This window comes from Lycium ferocissimum, unplaced genomic scaffold, assembly GCF_029784015.1.
Source record: "Lycium ferocissimum isolate CSIRO_LF1 unplaced genomic scaffold, AGI_CSIRO_Lferr_CH_V1 ctg51, whole genome shotgun sequence".
In the NCBI taxonomy this organism is placed as follows: Eukaryota; Viridiplantae; Streptophyta; class Magnoliopsida; order Solanales; family Solanaceae; genus Lycium; species Lycium ferocissimum.
In genome coordinates this window covers 541,772-557,099 of record NW_026725865.1, presented here as the reverse complement: position 1 = coordinate 557,099, position 15,328 = coordinate 541,772, and the positions used below count along the sequence as shown (strand labels likewise).

The following is a 15,328-nucleotide window of genomic DNA, read 5'->3' as shown; positions in this document are numbered from 1 at the left end:
ATATAACATAACATCTTGCCAGCTGTTTGAATGAGATATGAGATCAAATATGGAATAGAAGGATATTTGCGTGAATCAGGGAACATTAAAAATTGATTTTAATTTAAATCGGAATAGATTTTGTTTCCATAAATATAGCATTTTCAGTTTTCTTAGCGTGTGTATTTTCGTTATATTTATCCTATATTTAAATTGACGCGTTTACTAGCTAAATATAGGGTCCTCCAGCTACGAATTGTAAATGTAGAACATATAGTTATAGGTTGTTAGAAAGAGCTAAAAGATAGCTATTTGTGAAAATTTCCTTTCTAGGGAGTGCTTCCATTTGAATGGGCCCATATAAAATACAATTCCAATATAGGGCCCGTTTGGCTTAACTTAAAAAAAGCAGTTTATAAATAAGCTAAAAAAATAAGTTGGGCTACTCAACTTATTTTTTTGGGTTTATTTTAAGCACAAAATAGCTTATAAACTGGCCAGTCAAACACTCAAAAAAACTAAAAATACCTTATAAGCTGTTTTTAGTAACTAATAAAATTTGGCCAAACGGGTACCATAATCGGATCCAATATGAATACTGAACACCGGTTGAGAAACACGGTAAAAAAAAAGAAAGAACTAACAACTATCCAAACAAAGTGTTACAGTTTCTCGTTTTTGTTCTGTACTGGAAATACAAGCAACACAACAACACCCCCAAAGTAACCCAACCAATATTTATTTTTCTCTTTTATTTTCTATCGATTTGTTCGCCGGAAAAAAAAATCGTTGATCAGTAGCATCAATTTTCCGGTAAAATTAGCAAATCGCAATAAATTTTTCCGGTCAGGTAATGATTGCCGCTTTTTTTTTCTTTCGTGTAATTCACTTAATTCTCAATTTTATCTACAAATCGATTTTTTTTTTGCTGTTTTGTATCTAATGTTATGATTTTTGTTGTTTATATGTCAGATCTGTTAAATATTGAATAATTGAAGGTAGAATTTGGAGTTATGAAGAATTTTTGGTAATACTTATATGTGATGTTGTGATTGAAGTTTTGTATTTAATTAAGAGTTGACCACGGTCAAATAGTGGAATTAACGAGCTCAAAATCATGATTTGCTAAATGTTGAATAATTGAAGTAGAATTTGGATGATTTGCTAAATGTTGAATAAATGTTGAAAAATGCATATATTTAGTCATTAGTATTTGCCTCACGTTTTAGTACTTTTATCGTCGTTTGAGTACACATTATTTTGCTTTGTGTCACAGTACCAAGTTTCAAAAAATATCTTGCTTTGTGCTTAATATAATATTTTTAACGTGTAGGAATAAAGCAGTGTGAAGATGAAGAGATTTAGTATTTGCTAAATGTTGAATAACTAAAGGTAGAATTTGGAATTATGAAGAATTTTTATTAAAACTTAAATGAGAGAGAAAATGACTGAATTTTGATGTCCGGTCAAAAATGTGTTTATTTAGTCATTATTATTTGCCTCACGTTTTAGTACTTTTGTCGTCGTTTGAGTACAGATATATTTCTTTGTGCTTAGTATTATATTTCATATCTGCTAAATGTTGAATAACTGAAGGTAGAATTTGGAGTTATGAAGAGTTTTTGGTAATACTTAAATGAAAGAGAAAATGACCGAATTTTGATGTTCGGTTAAAAATGTATATATTTAGTTATTATTTGCCTTACGTTTTAGTACTTTTAGGTAGAATTTGGAGTTATGAATAATTTTTGGTAACACTCAAATGAAAGAGAAAATGACCACATTTTGATGTTCGGTCAAAAATGCATATATTTAGTCATTATTTGCCTCACTTTTTAGTACGTTTATTGTCATTTGAGTACAAATCATATTGCTTTGTGCTTAATATTATATTTTTAATGTGTAGGAATAAAGTGGTGTGAAGATGAAGAGATCTGGAACAAAAAATGATTGGAAGATTATAATATAGTTGATTGGATGATAGTAATAATGAGCTTTTTTTTAGTGATTTTGTGATTGAACTTTTGTATTAAGGTGTGAAGATGGAGGATAGTGTGATTAGTGTGAGATCAGGTGGTGGTGTACTGAAGAAAAGAAGCTCTTCTGGTTGTTTAATTATCAAAAGGAAAGATGATAGAATTGGCATTGGAGGGATCGGTTCTTCAAAGAGGCCAAAGTTTGTAATGAATGATTACGAGTCGAGTGATGAGATATCGGAGTCAATTCGGAGAAAAACTGGTCAAGGTTTTACTAATGGTTCTGTTGTTTATGGAAGAAGTAGCGTTAGAGATGGAGAATTTGGTAGGAATATGAATTTGTCTGATTTTAACAAGTATGAAGAATGTGATTTGAAAATGCAATTGAATGGGTATAGTGATGAGATATCAGAGTCAATTCAGAGAAAAAATGGTCAAACTTTTAGTAATGGTTCTGTTGTTTATGGGAAAAGTGGTGTTAGAGATGGAGAATTTGGTAGAAATGTAAATTTGTCTGAAGTTAACAAGTATCAACAATGTGATATGAAAATCCATTTGAATGGGTATAGTGATGACAGATTGAACATGGTTGAAAGAAGAGGGAGTTGTAGAGAGTTTGGGAGTGGGTCTAGGAGTGTAGTGGCTGAGAAGAGGAAGCTTTCGTATGTGGATAGTTCAAGTAGTTTATCGGGTAGTAGGACAAAGGGCGATGACAATGGCTTTAATAGAAGGTATGATTTGCTGGAGGATAAAGTGCATATGCCCATTTCATTGCATAGAGAAGTCTGTGATGAACCAATCAGATTGCAAGGGAAAAATGGGGTATTGAAGGTTATGGTGAATAAGAAGAAGAAGATAGACTTAATGCCCAAGGAATATGATCCTGTGGAAATTGAAAGTAGAAAAGGTTCTTTGTCTGCAGATGTTCTCAAGAGGAATTTACTTGTCCGTCCGTCCTTTTGCTCGGGTTCTAAACAGCCTGAAAAGCTACCTTTGTCTATTAAAACAGAGAGAAATGAGCTGAAACCACAAAAACCTTTGTTGGGTAAAAGCATCCATTTAGTATCCTCTGAAAAAGATGAGACTGATACATTACTTAAGTTGGCACCACCTAGTGTGCAGCCTGCTAGCTCAGCAACGCGGGTGCCAAAGGAAGAAAGCAGGCCCTTGGCTTCTGAATATGTTACCCCCGCTAAAAGAAAAGACGGAAAAGTGAATCGAGGTGGAAGCACTGAGAAGCAGCAGTTGCGAGAACGAATAAGGGGAATGCTCATTGAAGCTGGATGGACCATCGATTATAGACCAAGAAAGAATAGAGACTATTTGGACGCTGTGTACATTAATCCTAGCGGAACAGCCTATTGGTCAATAATTAAGGCCTACGAAGCATTTCAAAAACGATCAGAGGTAGATTCAGGTAAAAGTAAACCTGATGGAAGCTCTTGTTCATTTGATCCAATATCAAATGATTTAATTAATAAACTTACCAGGCAAACACGGAAAAAAATGGAGAAAGAAATGAGACAGAAGAGAAAAGATGATGGCAAGAGAAAAGATCCTAAAAAGACTTCTGTGAGAGAGTCTGTGTTGGGCACAGACAGTGATCAGCAAGAGAAGAGACTTGGTAGCTATATGAAGAAGAAAGATAAGCTGCTGCAAGGCAAATTACATGCGACAGACGAGGAGAGTGGGGATAATTCAAGTGATAACTCATTGAAGGTAAGGAGATTTAAACAGGATATGGTTGGAAAATCATCTGTTGGAGTTGCTTCTAATTCAATACATGGAAGAAAAAGTAAATTAATTGGGCGATGTACATTGCTGGTCCGTCATTCTGACAAAGGGGAAAATCCAGATATTGATGGATATGTTACATATACTGGAAAAAGAACCTTATTGTCCTGGTTGATTGACAACGGAACATTGACGTTGAGACAGAAGATTCAGTATGTGAACCGCAGAAGGACAAGAGTAAAACTAGAAGGTTTGATCACACGAGATGGTGTCCACTGTGATTGCTGTAGTAAAATCCTTCCAGTTTCAAAATTTGAGCTCCATGCAGGAAGTAAACAGCATCAACCATTTCAAAACATAGTTTTAGAGTCTGGAGCCTCCTTACTAGAATGCTTGGTTGACGCATGGAATAAGCAAAAAGAATCTGATCGCCAGGATTTCTACAATTTAGACATTGATGGTGATGATCTTGAAGATGATGCTTGTGGTATTTGTGGTGATGGTGGGGACCTTATCTGTTGTGATGGTTGCCCATCTACTTTTCATCAGAGCTGTCTGGGCATACAAGTATGTATCAATGAGCAAATGCTCTCTTTACCTCACTGCTGTTTCATATCTATCCACTGTTACTCCATACTGTCAGGGACGGAGCCACCGTTATAATTACGGGTTCAACCAATAACTTTGGCTAACCTGTAATAATCTGATCTAGAACCCAATAAGCAAAAAGGATTTGGGTCCAAAACCCATGACTAAAAATCCTGGATTTGCCTCTGCATGCTGTCATAGTTTTCCACGCACTTCATCCTTCCTTTGTCTGACATCAATTATTGTAACTTTTATACTGATATTTTAAGCATGTGAATCGACTTATCCCCATGCATAACTTTGTTAATTTTGGATATCTGTGTCAAAAGAACTTTTAAATTTGATCAATGAGGCAAAGTAGGAGAAAATAAAATATCAGAGGGGGAAGGTGGGGGTTAAAATCATATGAAGTAGGAAAAAGACACTCGGTGCAAGTTTTCACTTGTAATTTCATTTATTATCTATGTCCTAGGGTTACTACCTGTTGTTTCTTTGCTTCGGTTATCGCATTATTTTGTTGTTGTTACTGTTCCATTTTTTATGAATGATATGTAATGATTTCTCTATTATTTGCTTTGTCTGCTTTACTTCTGTATTTTATTTTCTTAAAACTGTTTTATATGAGTTACTTGAGCTGATGGTCTTCCGGAAACAGCCTCTCTACCTCCTGCGTACACTCTCCCCTCTCCAGACCCCATCTATGGGATTAAACTGGGTATGTTGTTGTTGTTGTATCTCTGTCCCAGGGTAAAAAGAACATAACACTGGCAAGAACTTCTTAGTTGCGATGCAAGTCTTCATTTAAATCCATTCCCTTGCTTCTTCTATATATCTTTGGAACAGATATGCACTTTTATGGTTGCACTGTCCATGTTAGCACATACTGTCTTCACTGTCCATGGATAGTTAACCACTAAATTTGAACCCTCCGCTTCCACCCCACATGGGACTCCTTCAGGGTAACAATAGAAAGGAGCCAGGTTATCTTTACCTTATTAAAATAAGAAAAGAAGTGAAAGAAAGGAGCTAAGTTACAAAAGATAATCAACGATAAAACTAACTCTAGGCAGTTTTCCTGACCCATGATCTTCGGTGCAACATTTGGACTATCGTCTGACCATTACTCTTCAGATAAACTGTTTCACAGATTAATCCTATTCCTTCCCTCCATGTAAAGAACTGTTTAAGAATGTTGATTGTGTCAACCACAGTATGGAAAGACAAAAGTGCATTACAAATACCATGTGAATGAACATTATTTTTTGGATGTTAATTACTTATCAAAAATAATTATTAGGATGTTAGTTTCTTTTTCTGAAAGTTAACAAGTTTCATATATAAGATATAGACCTCAGCACAAAGGCTGTGCTGAGGGAAACAGAACATAGTTACAAGATTCCCAAAAACTGAGTATAACCAAAAAACTAACCGTGTGACAAATTAGAAGGACCCAATGAGGTCCACTATGACTCTACATCCTGTACTAAAGCTTCTGTACACCAAAAGTGAAACAAAAATATACAATTCATCTTGATCTTCTGTGCAGAATTTGCTAAATCTTCAAAACATTTAGCGTTCCTTTCCCTCCAAACTGTCCACCATATACAAGCAGGGACAAGGCTCCACCACTTTTTGTGTCTAGTACCAGTACATGTGACTTTCCAGGAGGCCAACCTCTCATCAGTATCTTAGGACATGGACCATCTCAGGCCACTCATACTCATGAACAAATGCCATGACCTATTAGTGACCTGACAATGTAGGAATAAATGGTTGTTTGTTTCATTCTCAACACCACACGAGAAACATTTTGAGCACAACTACATTCCTCTCTTCATCAAACTGCCATGTATCAGTACATTGTTTGACCACTAGCCAGCAGAAGACTGCTAATTTGAGTTGATCAAATCTGTTTAGGATCCGCTATGCAGAATAGACAGAGAAAGTACCACTGTTATTTACGTGCCAAACCTGTGTGTCCTCTTGTTCAAGTGGTCCTTTGTAGATTTCGAGTAGTTTAAACAGTTCAATCACTCTATTCACTTCCCAATTATTTAGTAGTCTTCTAAAGTTGGTTCTCTTCTGAAGGTGAAAGTCCATCCCTGAACCCTGATCCTTATCAAAAAAAAAAAAAAAAAAAAAAAGGGTCCATCCCTGATGGCTTCAGGTTTCAACGAGGGTAGCCTCTAGCTGTTGGAATAGGCAAAAAAATAAAATGGGAAGCTCTCTTTGAGGGGCCCATTGCCTATCCAATCATCATTCCAGAAGGAGTTCTTCAACCAATTCCCACCTTCATACTGATGTTACTGGTGAAGAATTTCCGGAGAGATCTTATGGATCTCCACACACTCACTCCATAAGAACTGGCAACAGTACAAGGGCACCATTGTCCCTTAGTCCCCGTATTTTTCATTTATACTCTCTTCCACATAGCTTTTTCTTTCATAGGAGATTTCCAGAGCCATTTCACCAATAGGCTCTTGTTATGTTGTCTCATTTTTCTGATTCCCAAGCTCCCTCCTTGCTGTTTGTAAGAGTTATCCATTTGACTAACTGGAATGCCCTCTTTTCCTTGTTCCTTTGTTAGATGAAGTTTCTTCTCAGAGCATCAATCTTGTTTTCAATTTTCACTGGTAAGTGACAAGGGGCATCATGTAGGTAGGAAGAGAGTCGATGACACTGTTGACTAGAAATCCTCCCTCCCAGGAAAATACAGTTGTTCTTCCATCTGAAGAGTTTCTTTTCACATCTCTCTATGATCCCATTCCATATCTGCTGAGATTTGCTCTTTGCCCCTAAAGATAGGCCCAATAAAGTAGTTAGTAGGACCTCAACTTCACACCCTAAGGGTCCAGCCAAACTCTGGATGTTTGGAACTTCATTCACCGTGAAGATCTGAGATTTTCTCCGTTAAGATGAAGTCCAGAGACAACTTCAAAAACGGACATGATTAACTTGAGATGAGTGACCTGCTCCTCCATCACAAAAAATAATTGAGTCATCAACATACAGAGATGTGTGATCTCCAAATTGCTTCTCTCATTGTTTAGGGATCTAAATTCCCATATCCATCTCTCTATGTTTGCCTTCTTGATCATGTTGTTCAGCCTTCCATGGCAATAATAAAGAGAAAAGGAGAGAAGAGGTCTCCCTTCCTTAAGCCTCTTTGTGAAGGGAAGAAACCTTCTGGTGAGCCATTGATTGGAGAATTTTACTTTAGAGATGCAAAATTTTATCCAATTTTATTATTTGCTGCCAAATCCCATGTCTCTGATGAGCTTTAAAAAGAGATCCCAGTTGAGGTGGTCAAAGGCCTCTTCAATATCCAATTTACATAGAATACCTTTGATGTTACCCTTGAGTCTGGAATCCACACATTCATTGGCAATAAGAGCTGCATCCATGATCTGTCTACCCTTAATGAAAGTCATCTGCTGATTGTCCACTAGTTTGTGAATCACCTTTTTCAATCTTTCTGTCAACACTTTGGATATGATTTTGTACACACTCCCGTTTAGGCTAATAAGCCTAAAGTCCCCTGCCTTCACCTTCTTTGGAACTAGAGCTATAGAGGTAGCATTGAAACTCTTCTCAAAGTAATCCTGGGAAGGGAAAGTTTGAAAAGTAAGCAGCAGATCCCCTTTGATCACATCCCAGCAATGAATGAAGAATCCCATGGTAAAGCCATCAGGACCTGCAGCGTTGTCTGATGCACAAGACTTTAAACCCTCCACGATTCCCTGTTCATCGATCCCTTTGCATCCACTGTTCCTCTATAGCATTGATCTTAGGACCATGTAGATAATTGAACTCAGGCCTCCACACCTCTGGTTCTTTGTATAACTGTTGATAGAAGGTCAAGATCTCATTTTTGATGACACTCAAATCCTCCACCTGAGAATCATTTATATTGAGCTAGTCAATAGTATTATACCTCCTGTTAGCATTGGCCACTTTTTTTTTATTTTATTTTATCACCCCGTTTCAACCATTGAATTCTTGATTTCTGTCTGCCGGTATCTCTTCATTCTTTGCAATTTCTTCCAATTCCATAGCCAGACTTGCCTTCTGGATCATGTCCTCCTCAGTAAGGTGCCTGCTTTCTTCTGCAGGATGTTAGTTTCGTAGGGTAATTCATCTCTATCCAGACATATCAAAGAATTCAGCACATGGAGTTTTTGATTTGAACACATAAGCTTTTAGTAATTTACTTATTATCAAGTGCGTGAATCTGTTGTCCTGTGTTTTCACCTCTCTTTCTTCACCTTTTCAATCCAACAATACTCGCACAGTTACCTTATCAAACAAAAAAAAGTGCGTTTATCTGATGATGGATGAGCTTTTTTTGCTTACCCTTTATTATCATGCTTTTTAATTTGAACATACAAGGACTTTTCTGTTTTTAGCAGCTAGGCATTTACATGCTTCCTCTTGGTGCAGATGCTTCCTCTTGGCCTTTGGCATTGTCCAAATTGCACTTGCAAATTTTGTGGGGCTGCTAGTAGAAACCCTGCTGAGGATAGTGAGAGAACTGTCAACGAATTTCTTTCTTGCAGCCTCTGTGATAAAAAATGTAAAGTGTAATCTTATTGAAGTTTTTGTCACATTAACTCGTTTATGTTGGAGCTGGATTTTTAGATTTCCCTTTGCAGATCACAAATCATGCAGCTTGGAGATGAATGGTTTATCTGCTATTTCCGATAATCCATCTGCTACATTTTGTGGGCATAAATGTCAGGAGGTATTTCTATTATTCTGGTTGTGAGTTATTTTCCTTGTGTGGTGTATAACATATTAAGATCATGAAGTGAGGTATCAAATAGTGGGAACTATTTTAGAATTAGTGCTCTCTCACAACTAGTAATTCCGCTTTTAAAGTATGTTCCACTTTTATTCCAAGGCACTCCTATGCACTGTTTTCATGATCATTCACAGGTCCAAAACTGTCGAAAGGATAAGAAGATATTTTCTTGTACTTGTCAGAGGATTTTCTTTGAAAGGCCAAATCTTCTCTGCTTCTTCTTTGAATGCCTGCTGGAGTGTGCTCTTGTACTTTGATTTCTTGCTTTTGCAAGACATCCTGCAACTCTGCAAGTACATGATCTTTGAAACTATCAAGTTGGTTAGGAAAAAATAATATCATCTTCTCATAGTGAACTGAGAAGTATGAATTTTCCTTGATAGTTTTGTGTTCGCCAAATGTCAAATGCTATCTATCTGATACTTCCTGTCTCAAAATGGTTGTCTTATTAAAAAAAATGATGTCTGTCTTAGGATTGTAAATATTTTCATAATAATTCGAGAAGTTACAACATATAGTGTAATCTTGTATTTCTAAACATCTGAATTTTATTTTCAGGAAAACAAATATATCCCCACATTGTAATCCCCTCCCCATTTCCCCTTCCCCTACCCCCTATGTAATTAAAAAAAAAAAAACAATTTAAAAAAAAAAACAATTATCTGTTTAATCTTTCTCCAAAACTGAGTTAATTGACTGTTGAATCGAATAGTGTAATCGAATTTTGGTAGAGGGATATACAGTTTAAGTTGAAATCTTGCAAACTTTTTCATTGATCTGAGAGACATTTTCTACTCTAGTGGTGACTGTTTTCTATATATGTGCTTCCCTTTTTTTTTTTTTTTTTTTTTTTGCTTTCAACTGTCTGCCTTTTAACAGAGTTGCGATCTCCCATGGGACTTGTCTTTTAACGTCTTGTCTTATTTGTCTTCTCTGGTTATGCAGCTGTATGACCATTTACAGAATATTCTTGGTGTTAAGCATGAACTTGAAGAAGGATTTTCATGGTCCCTGATTCAACGAACAGATTTGGACTCAGATATTTCCCGTCGCCCTTTTCCTCAAAAGGTGGAGTGTAATTCTAAGCTAGCTGTTACACTGGCTGTTATGGATGAATGTTTTGTACCCATTGTCGACAGGAGAAGTGGGATAAATATTATCCACAATGTTCTCTACAACACTGGGTATGCAGCTTTTATAATTGTGTCAAGTGTTTTTAAGTTGCCTGATATTAAATCTATGGGCACTCATTATTGTTTAACTTGAGAAGAGCTGGCCGGCTGATTTGATTTGGCCATTTTGGTTTGCGCATATGATCTTTCAGATTTTATTTTCAGTTGTGTTGCAGTTTCTACATTGGGTCCATGAAAGCAGCATATAACTTTGGATATACATTTTTGTTTGTACATATGTTTTACAAAAGTCAAAGCATAACTTTTCGGTTTATGTCTTCAGATAGGTTTTTCACTTTTTAGAAATTTGAATTTGTAACTTTTCTTCTCGATGCCTCCAGATAGTGAGTTTTGTAACAGCCCAGCCCGCTAGTGATATGGTCCGCTTTGGGCCTAGGCACGCACGGCCATTAAACGCCTCACTAGTGTGTAAGGCCTGCTTACTTATATACCCAGCATCCCTCCCGTGTTTTGCCGATGTGGGATTCTCCTAGCTGGGGTGTCACAAGTTTCATCTTTACGGGACATTACTCATCTTTCATTTTCACTCCTAAGTTTCTCTGGCTGACTGCTAGGATGAAGCAGTGCCAAGCATTTTGATTGAGAAGGGAGGCAGTGGACTGTTAATAATTGAACTTCCTTTATGTAGGTTGATACTCAGAGGAATAAAGAAGAGAGTTAAAGCATTGTAGAATTATTTTTTCTATTCTTATTTCTTTTTCCTTGTTCCTTTTGTTTCTCCTTAACTTAATGGAGGACACAACATATTCTATTCATTTGTCATCTTGCCCCCGTACACTTCCTCATACAAAGTGATCCTCCTAAAATAATTTGTCTTTAGAATCAATCATCTATCTTTTCCCTCCCACTGTTCTTTTGTCTTTTCCTTCATCTGAATTTGTTTTTCCTTAATGAGTAGTTATCTGAAATTATTCTCTTTCCTCTGAAGCTCAAATTTTAGTCGGCTGAACTTTCGTGGCTTCTACACTGCAATCTTGGAAAGAGGTGATGACATAATATCTGCTGCATCTATAAGGTAGGATGATTGCTCAAATTTGTTCATATGTTACAATGCAAGTTTTTTCCCCCCGGATTTGAAGAGCTCGGGCACAAGATAATATGGTGTGTTGTTTTAAAACTGAATCATCTTAGATTTCTAGCAGATACAATTGTGTTGTTTTTTCTTATTTTTTGAGCATGTGCACTGATTAAAGTGTGAACTTATATCAAACAGACCATCCTGTACCAGTGTTGGACTGACTCTATCTCATCTTTTTAGAGGTGTAGCTAGTTGCTCCAGATTACTGGCCAAACGATTATTTTTAATTTTTATTTTGATGTTGTAACATTTTGAATGCTATCTAGAATGATGATTGCATGTTTTCTTACAAGTAAAACTCCTAGCTATTTAAGGGGACAATTTAATGAGTTTCTTTTGGTTAACTTCTTATTCTCGACCTTATCATTTCATGTAGGAGAAGTAGAGGAACTCTTCAAGTCTTCAGTTTCTCAATTTTACTAAACTGTTAAAACACTTATTGCTTTTCCTTTTCCTTCCACGTCATCTGTGCTTGTGCTGTGATTATTCATTCCTTGCCAATCATTAAATACTGTTTTCGCTGGTTGTCTGTTAGGATCCGTGGAACTCAACTTGCAGAAATGCCATTCATTGGGACCCGGAATATATATAGGCGGCAAGGGATGTGTCGTCGACTGTTTTCTGCTATTGAGACGGTATGAGAATTACTGTTGCTGATTAGACTTTCTTTATGCTTCTAATTCTTTCTGCTGATTTCTTGCATATAATTTTGTTGAAGGGCGGCATATCAGCCCCACTCCCGACGTATCCCATGTTCCTTTACGTGCGTGTTACTGCTATTGTAACTTTTTTGGTTGTTCATATAAAAGATTATAGGAGGGAGAAGTATCCAAATTGCTTTTCAGGACTGGCGATTTCACTCTTCAGAACTAGCAATTTTACAATTGACGTGTCTTTACTAAAGTGGCATAAAATTTATCAAAGCCTGCCTTATTGCGGAACATTGTTTGCAAGAAATATGTGAAGGAATGTGGCTTTAGAGAATCCAAAATGCTGTAGGACAAAAGCTGTCACAATTGTATTCACTTTTAATATTTGAAACGTATGAGAAAATCTTTTAAGTTCTTAGCCAAAAGCACATAAAATTTAGCCTTACTGAACAGTTATATTGCTAAATTGAGTAACAGTAATATTTTTGTGAAACAAGAAACGTGATATTGCTTTGGTCATTGTCATTTTGTTTTCATTTCCCACTACGAGATTTAATGTTGTCTGACCTCTTAAGGCTTAAGTTTTATGAATGCCATGCCTGTTCTAATTGTCCTGTCCATCTGTGCAGAATCCACTTAGAAAATTCCAACAGCATGTTCATCACATGTATCAACAATGTGTTTTATATATGAAGTTTATTATGAGACCAATATTTTTTACATCCTCCATTCAGGTCCTCTCCAATTTAAAAGTTGAGAAGTTAATCGTTCCTGCTATGTCTGAGCATCTGCATATCTGGACCAAGGTTTTTGGATTTGATGAACTTGAGGAATCAAACAAGCAAGAAATGAAATCTATCAATATGTTAGTATTTCCTGGGACAGACTTGTTGCAAAAGAAGATACTGAAGAAAGGTATGCAAGAGGGTAATAGGATAATTATATATTCCTGCTCCCTCTTTGTCTTTGGTTTTTTTTTTTTTTTTTAACATTTTGCGATTTGAGTAAAGAATTTTATCATTTCTGTCGATATTTATATCTTGGACTTGTACAACATTTTCTGCAGCTTGTGAGTTACAACATAATCATTCTCCGTCACCTGCTTTGGTTGAAAAAGCTGATCAGGAATCATCTATCAGGCGTGACGGACATCTGCATGATGGCGTATGTGTGAACATAGTAGAAAAATCTGATGACAGGTTTGGTCCCATGGATTCTGGCTCTCCAGCTTCTGCCGTTCACTTAAGTGAGAGCACTGTGGTTACAGCACAAGGTGGTCGTTGCGAGTCAGATATCCAGATCTCCAGTAAGGAGGTAGAGAAGAATTTTGCTGAATCAGCCACAAAGTGGATGCTCTCTCCTCCATCTGGGGCAAGTAAGGGCAGTTCTGATACTGAAGATGCAGCGCTACATCCTGCAAAAATTGATGTCAACTCTGGTGTAGAGCCTATCAATCAAGAAGCTTAGAAAGAATATGACCAACCACCTTGTTAATAATCTGGTCTTGATTCATTAGCTGAAGTTACATCCGGGAACACATTGGCAGAAAAACAGATTGAAGATGCTTCTGATAGTTCTGCCACTAATAACAGAGAAATATATTTGTGTGACTTTTGTAGATAGCTGTTTTCTAGACCCCGCTGTCCAAAGTGCTAGTGAAGAAGTCAGCAGCAATAGATATGGTCTGGCATCTACCTTGACTCCCTGTGGAATTGGCAAAGCTTTACAGTCTTACTCAGTGTTGAATCAATCTAGCAGATCAGATGGGGTAAATGAGCTACATGTGGCTCCAAAACAAGCTTCCGATTCTAAATGTGTTAGGGGTGCAAATTTCCTACGAATGACGGCAATTTGGATTCCTCTGCAGTTTATGATGGAGGTATTAGTGCTGAAGTTTCTTTCTATAAAGCTGGAATTGATTCATCAAATGGGACTTTTTTGCATAATACTGCTTTAGAGAATAATTCAAATTATCATCTTGGCTCTTCTGGATCTCGAGTGTGTGACTCTGGCTTTAACACTTATGATAATGGTTCTGAAGCAAAAAGTTCCTCTTGTCAAGAGGACTGTTCAGTCTTCTCATCTTGGTCAGGCGAAAATCATTGAAGTGAATGTGATAAGACGCTTGTATTTTCCATGTTCTGCTGATGTTTCCGCACGATATGTGCTGAAGAATAAACTTGAGAACTATGATCCTGTTAGTGTTCTAGTCATACTGGCCATGCTGTGTAAACATTACCTGAATCAGCTGCCAACTTGAGGTATGACGTTTCTCCAGCCAAAACTACAGTCAACTAGTTGGGCATTGTTGATGTTTGGAGCTATTTGGGTCGGTTTTTCTTAACTGATTCTTGATGTTTCCTTCAAAGCTTCGGCTCAACTGTGCAACAGGCAGTTTGTAGGCGGGTGGGAAAAGAATTACCCAGCAAGGCTATTGGATAAAGTGGTCTAAATTATGCTATCTCCTTCTGATCTAGGTGGAAGTTGAACTGAAGTTGGAAGCTATCGTAGCTTCTTGTTTGGTGTGCACTGAGCAAGATCCTCTACCATTTTGAGGACGTGTGCGATAAATGCGTTTATATGAGCTGGGGAAAGCAGCATCAGCATATCTACCACCAGTGTGGTGTATGTGATGGCTTGACTAGAAATGAGTGCATTTGTTTTGTTGGAATATAATAGCGCCAATAGTTTTTGCCTTGCAGTCTAGATGGTTGATTACTTATACAACAGTAGAAGATGTGCATTATACTCGATGGCTTGGGCGAAAATATTGGAGAATTCTGCTGACTTTATCGGTAAATGATATTCGTATAGATTCTGAATGTACATATTGTAGATCCAAAATTCATTTTTCAAGGTCCTTGAAATCATTGAAATTCATCATTTGAACGGCTAATTTCACCCACATGTGGTTCAATCCTCATTATCTTGGAAGGCTTTTTTCTGGTGACATGAAGCAGAAAAAAGTCAGCAGAAAAAAGTAGTGTGTCAAGTATTTCAAGGATGTGATTGTTGAAACTTCAATATTTCATTTAAAGATTAATATTCTCATTAATACTATTCCATTCAGTAAAAAAATATGTTGTTTCCATGTGATCCCGGTGGATATGTTGTTTGTTGATTTATAGTGGGAATGGGTTGATTAGAACCAATAGAGCTCATTATCTAATGAATCTTTCCGTTCTAATACTTTATTCGAGAGTTATCAGTACTTATCAAATCTATTTCTACCTAATGGAACGTTATTGGATCAAATGATAGAGATATTGTTGATAAAAAAAGGTCCGAGATGTATAGACTTCTTCACACATAGAAGTTGCGCTTTCAAT

At 36.8% G+C, this 15,328-nt stretch overlaps 1 protein-coding gene across 4 annotated transcripts; it reads left to right on the top strand.

Annotated features, from left to right (window-relative positions):
• The first annotated feature begins 635 nt into the window (after positions 1 to 635).
• On the top strand, positions 636 to 15,095 carry LOC132044681 (uncharacterized). Of its 4 annotated transcripts, none has more exons than XR_009412240.1 (11): positions 639 to 792; positions 1,313 to 1,371; positions 1,886 to 4,256; positions 8,718 to 8,850; positions 8,930 to 9,018; positions 10,024 to 10,262; positions 11,200 to 11,286; positions 11,885 to 11,984; positions 12,734 to 12,926; positions 13,066 to 14,260; positions 14,369 to 15,095. XR_009412240.1 is itself a non-coding variant. In XM_059435191.1 (11 exons), exons 4-11 carry the CDS (start codon positions 2,022 to 2,024, stop codon positions 13,464 to 13,466), a joined length of 3,477 nt encoding a protein of 1,158 aa, XP_059291174.1. In that variant the 5' UTR covers positions 653 to 792; positions 952 to 1,006; positions 1,313 to 1,371; positions 1,886 to 2,021; the 3' UTR covers positions 13,467 to 15,095. The 4 variants fall into 4 exon arrangements, 3 of the variants coding, with proteins under 3 accessions (XP_059291173.1, XP_059291172.1, XP_059291174.1); XM_059435191.1 differs by adding an exon at positions 952 to 1,006 and having other exon boundaries at positions 653 to 792; positions 13,066 to 15,095; XM_059435189.1 differs by having other exon boundaries at positions 13,066 to 15,095.
• Positions 15,096 to 15,328: the final 233 nt, after the last annotated feature.

What these genes read in the sequence shown, in the direction of transcription:
- LOC132044681 (XM_059435190.1), top strand. Translation starts at nt 2,022, where the DNA reads ATGGAGGATAGTGTGATTAGTGTGAGATCAGGTGGTGGTGTACTGAAG. An exon ending in GTGGGCATAAATGTCAGGAG is followed by an intron (nt 9,019 to 10,023) that starts GTATTTCTATTA and finishes CTGGTTATGCAG; the next exon opens with CTGTATGACCATTTACAGAA. An exon ending in GAAGAAAGGTATGCAAGAGG is followed by an intron (nt 12,927 to 13,065) that starts GTAATAGGATAA and finishes CATTTTCTGCAG; the next exon opens with CTTGTGAGTTACAACATAAT.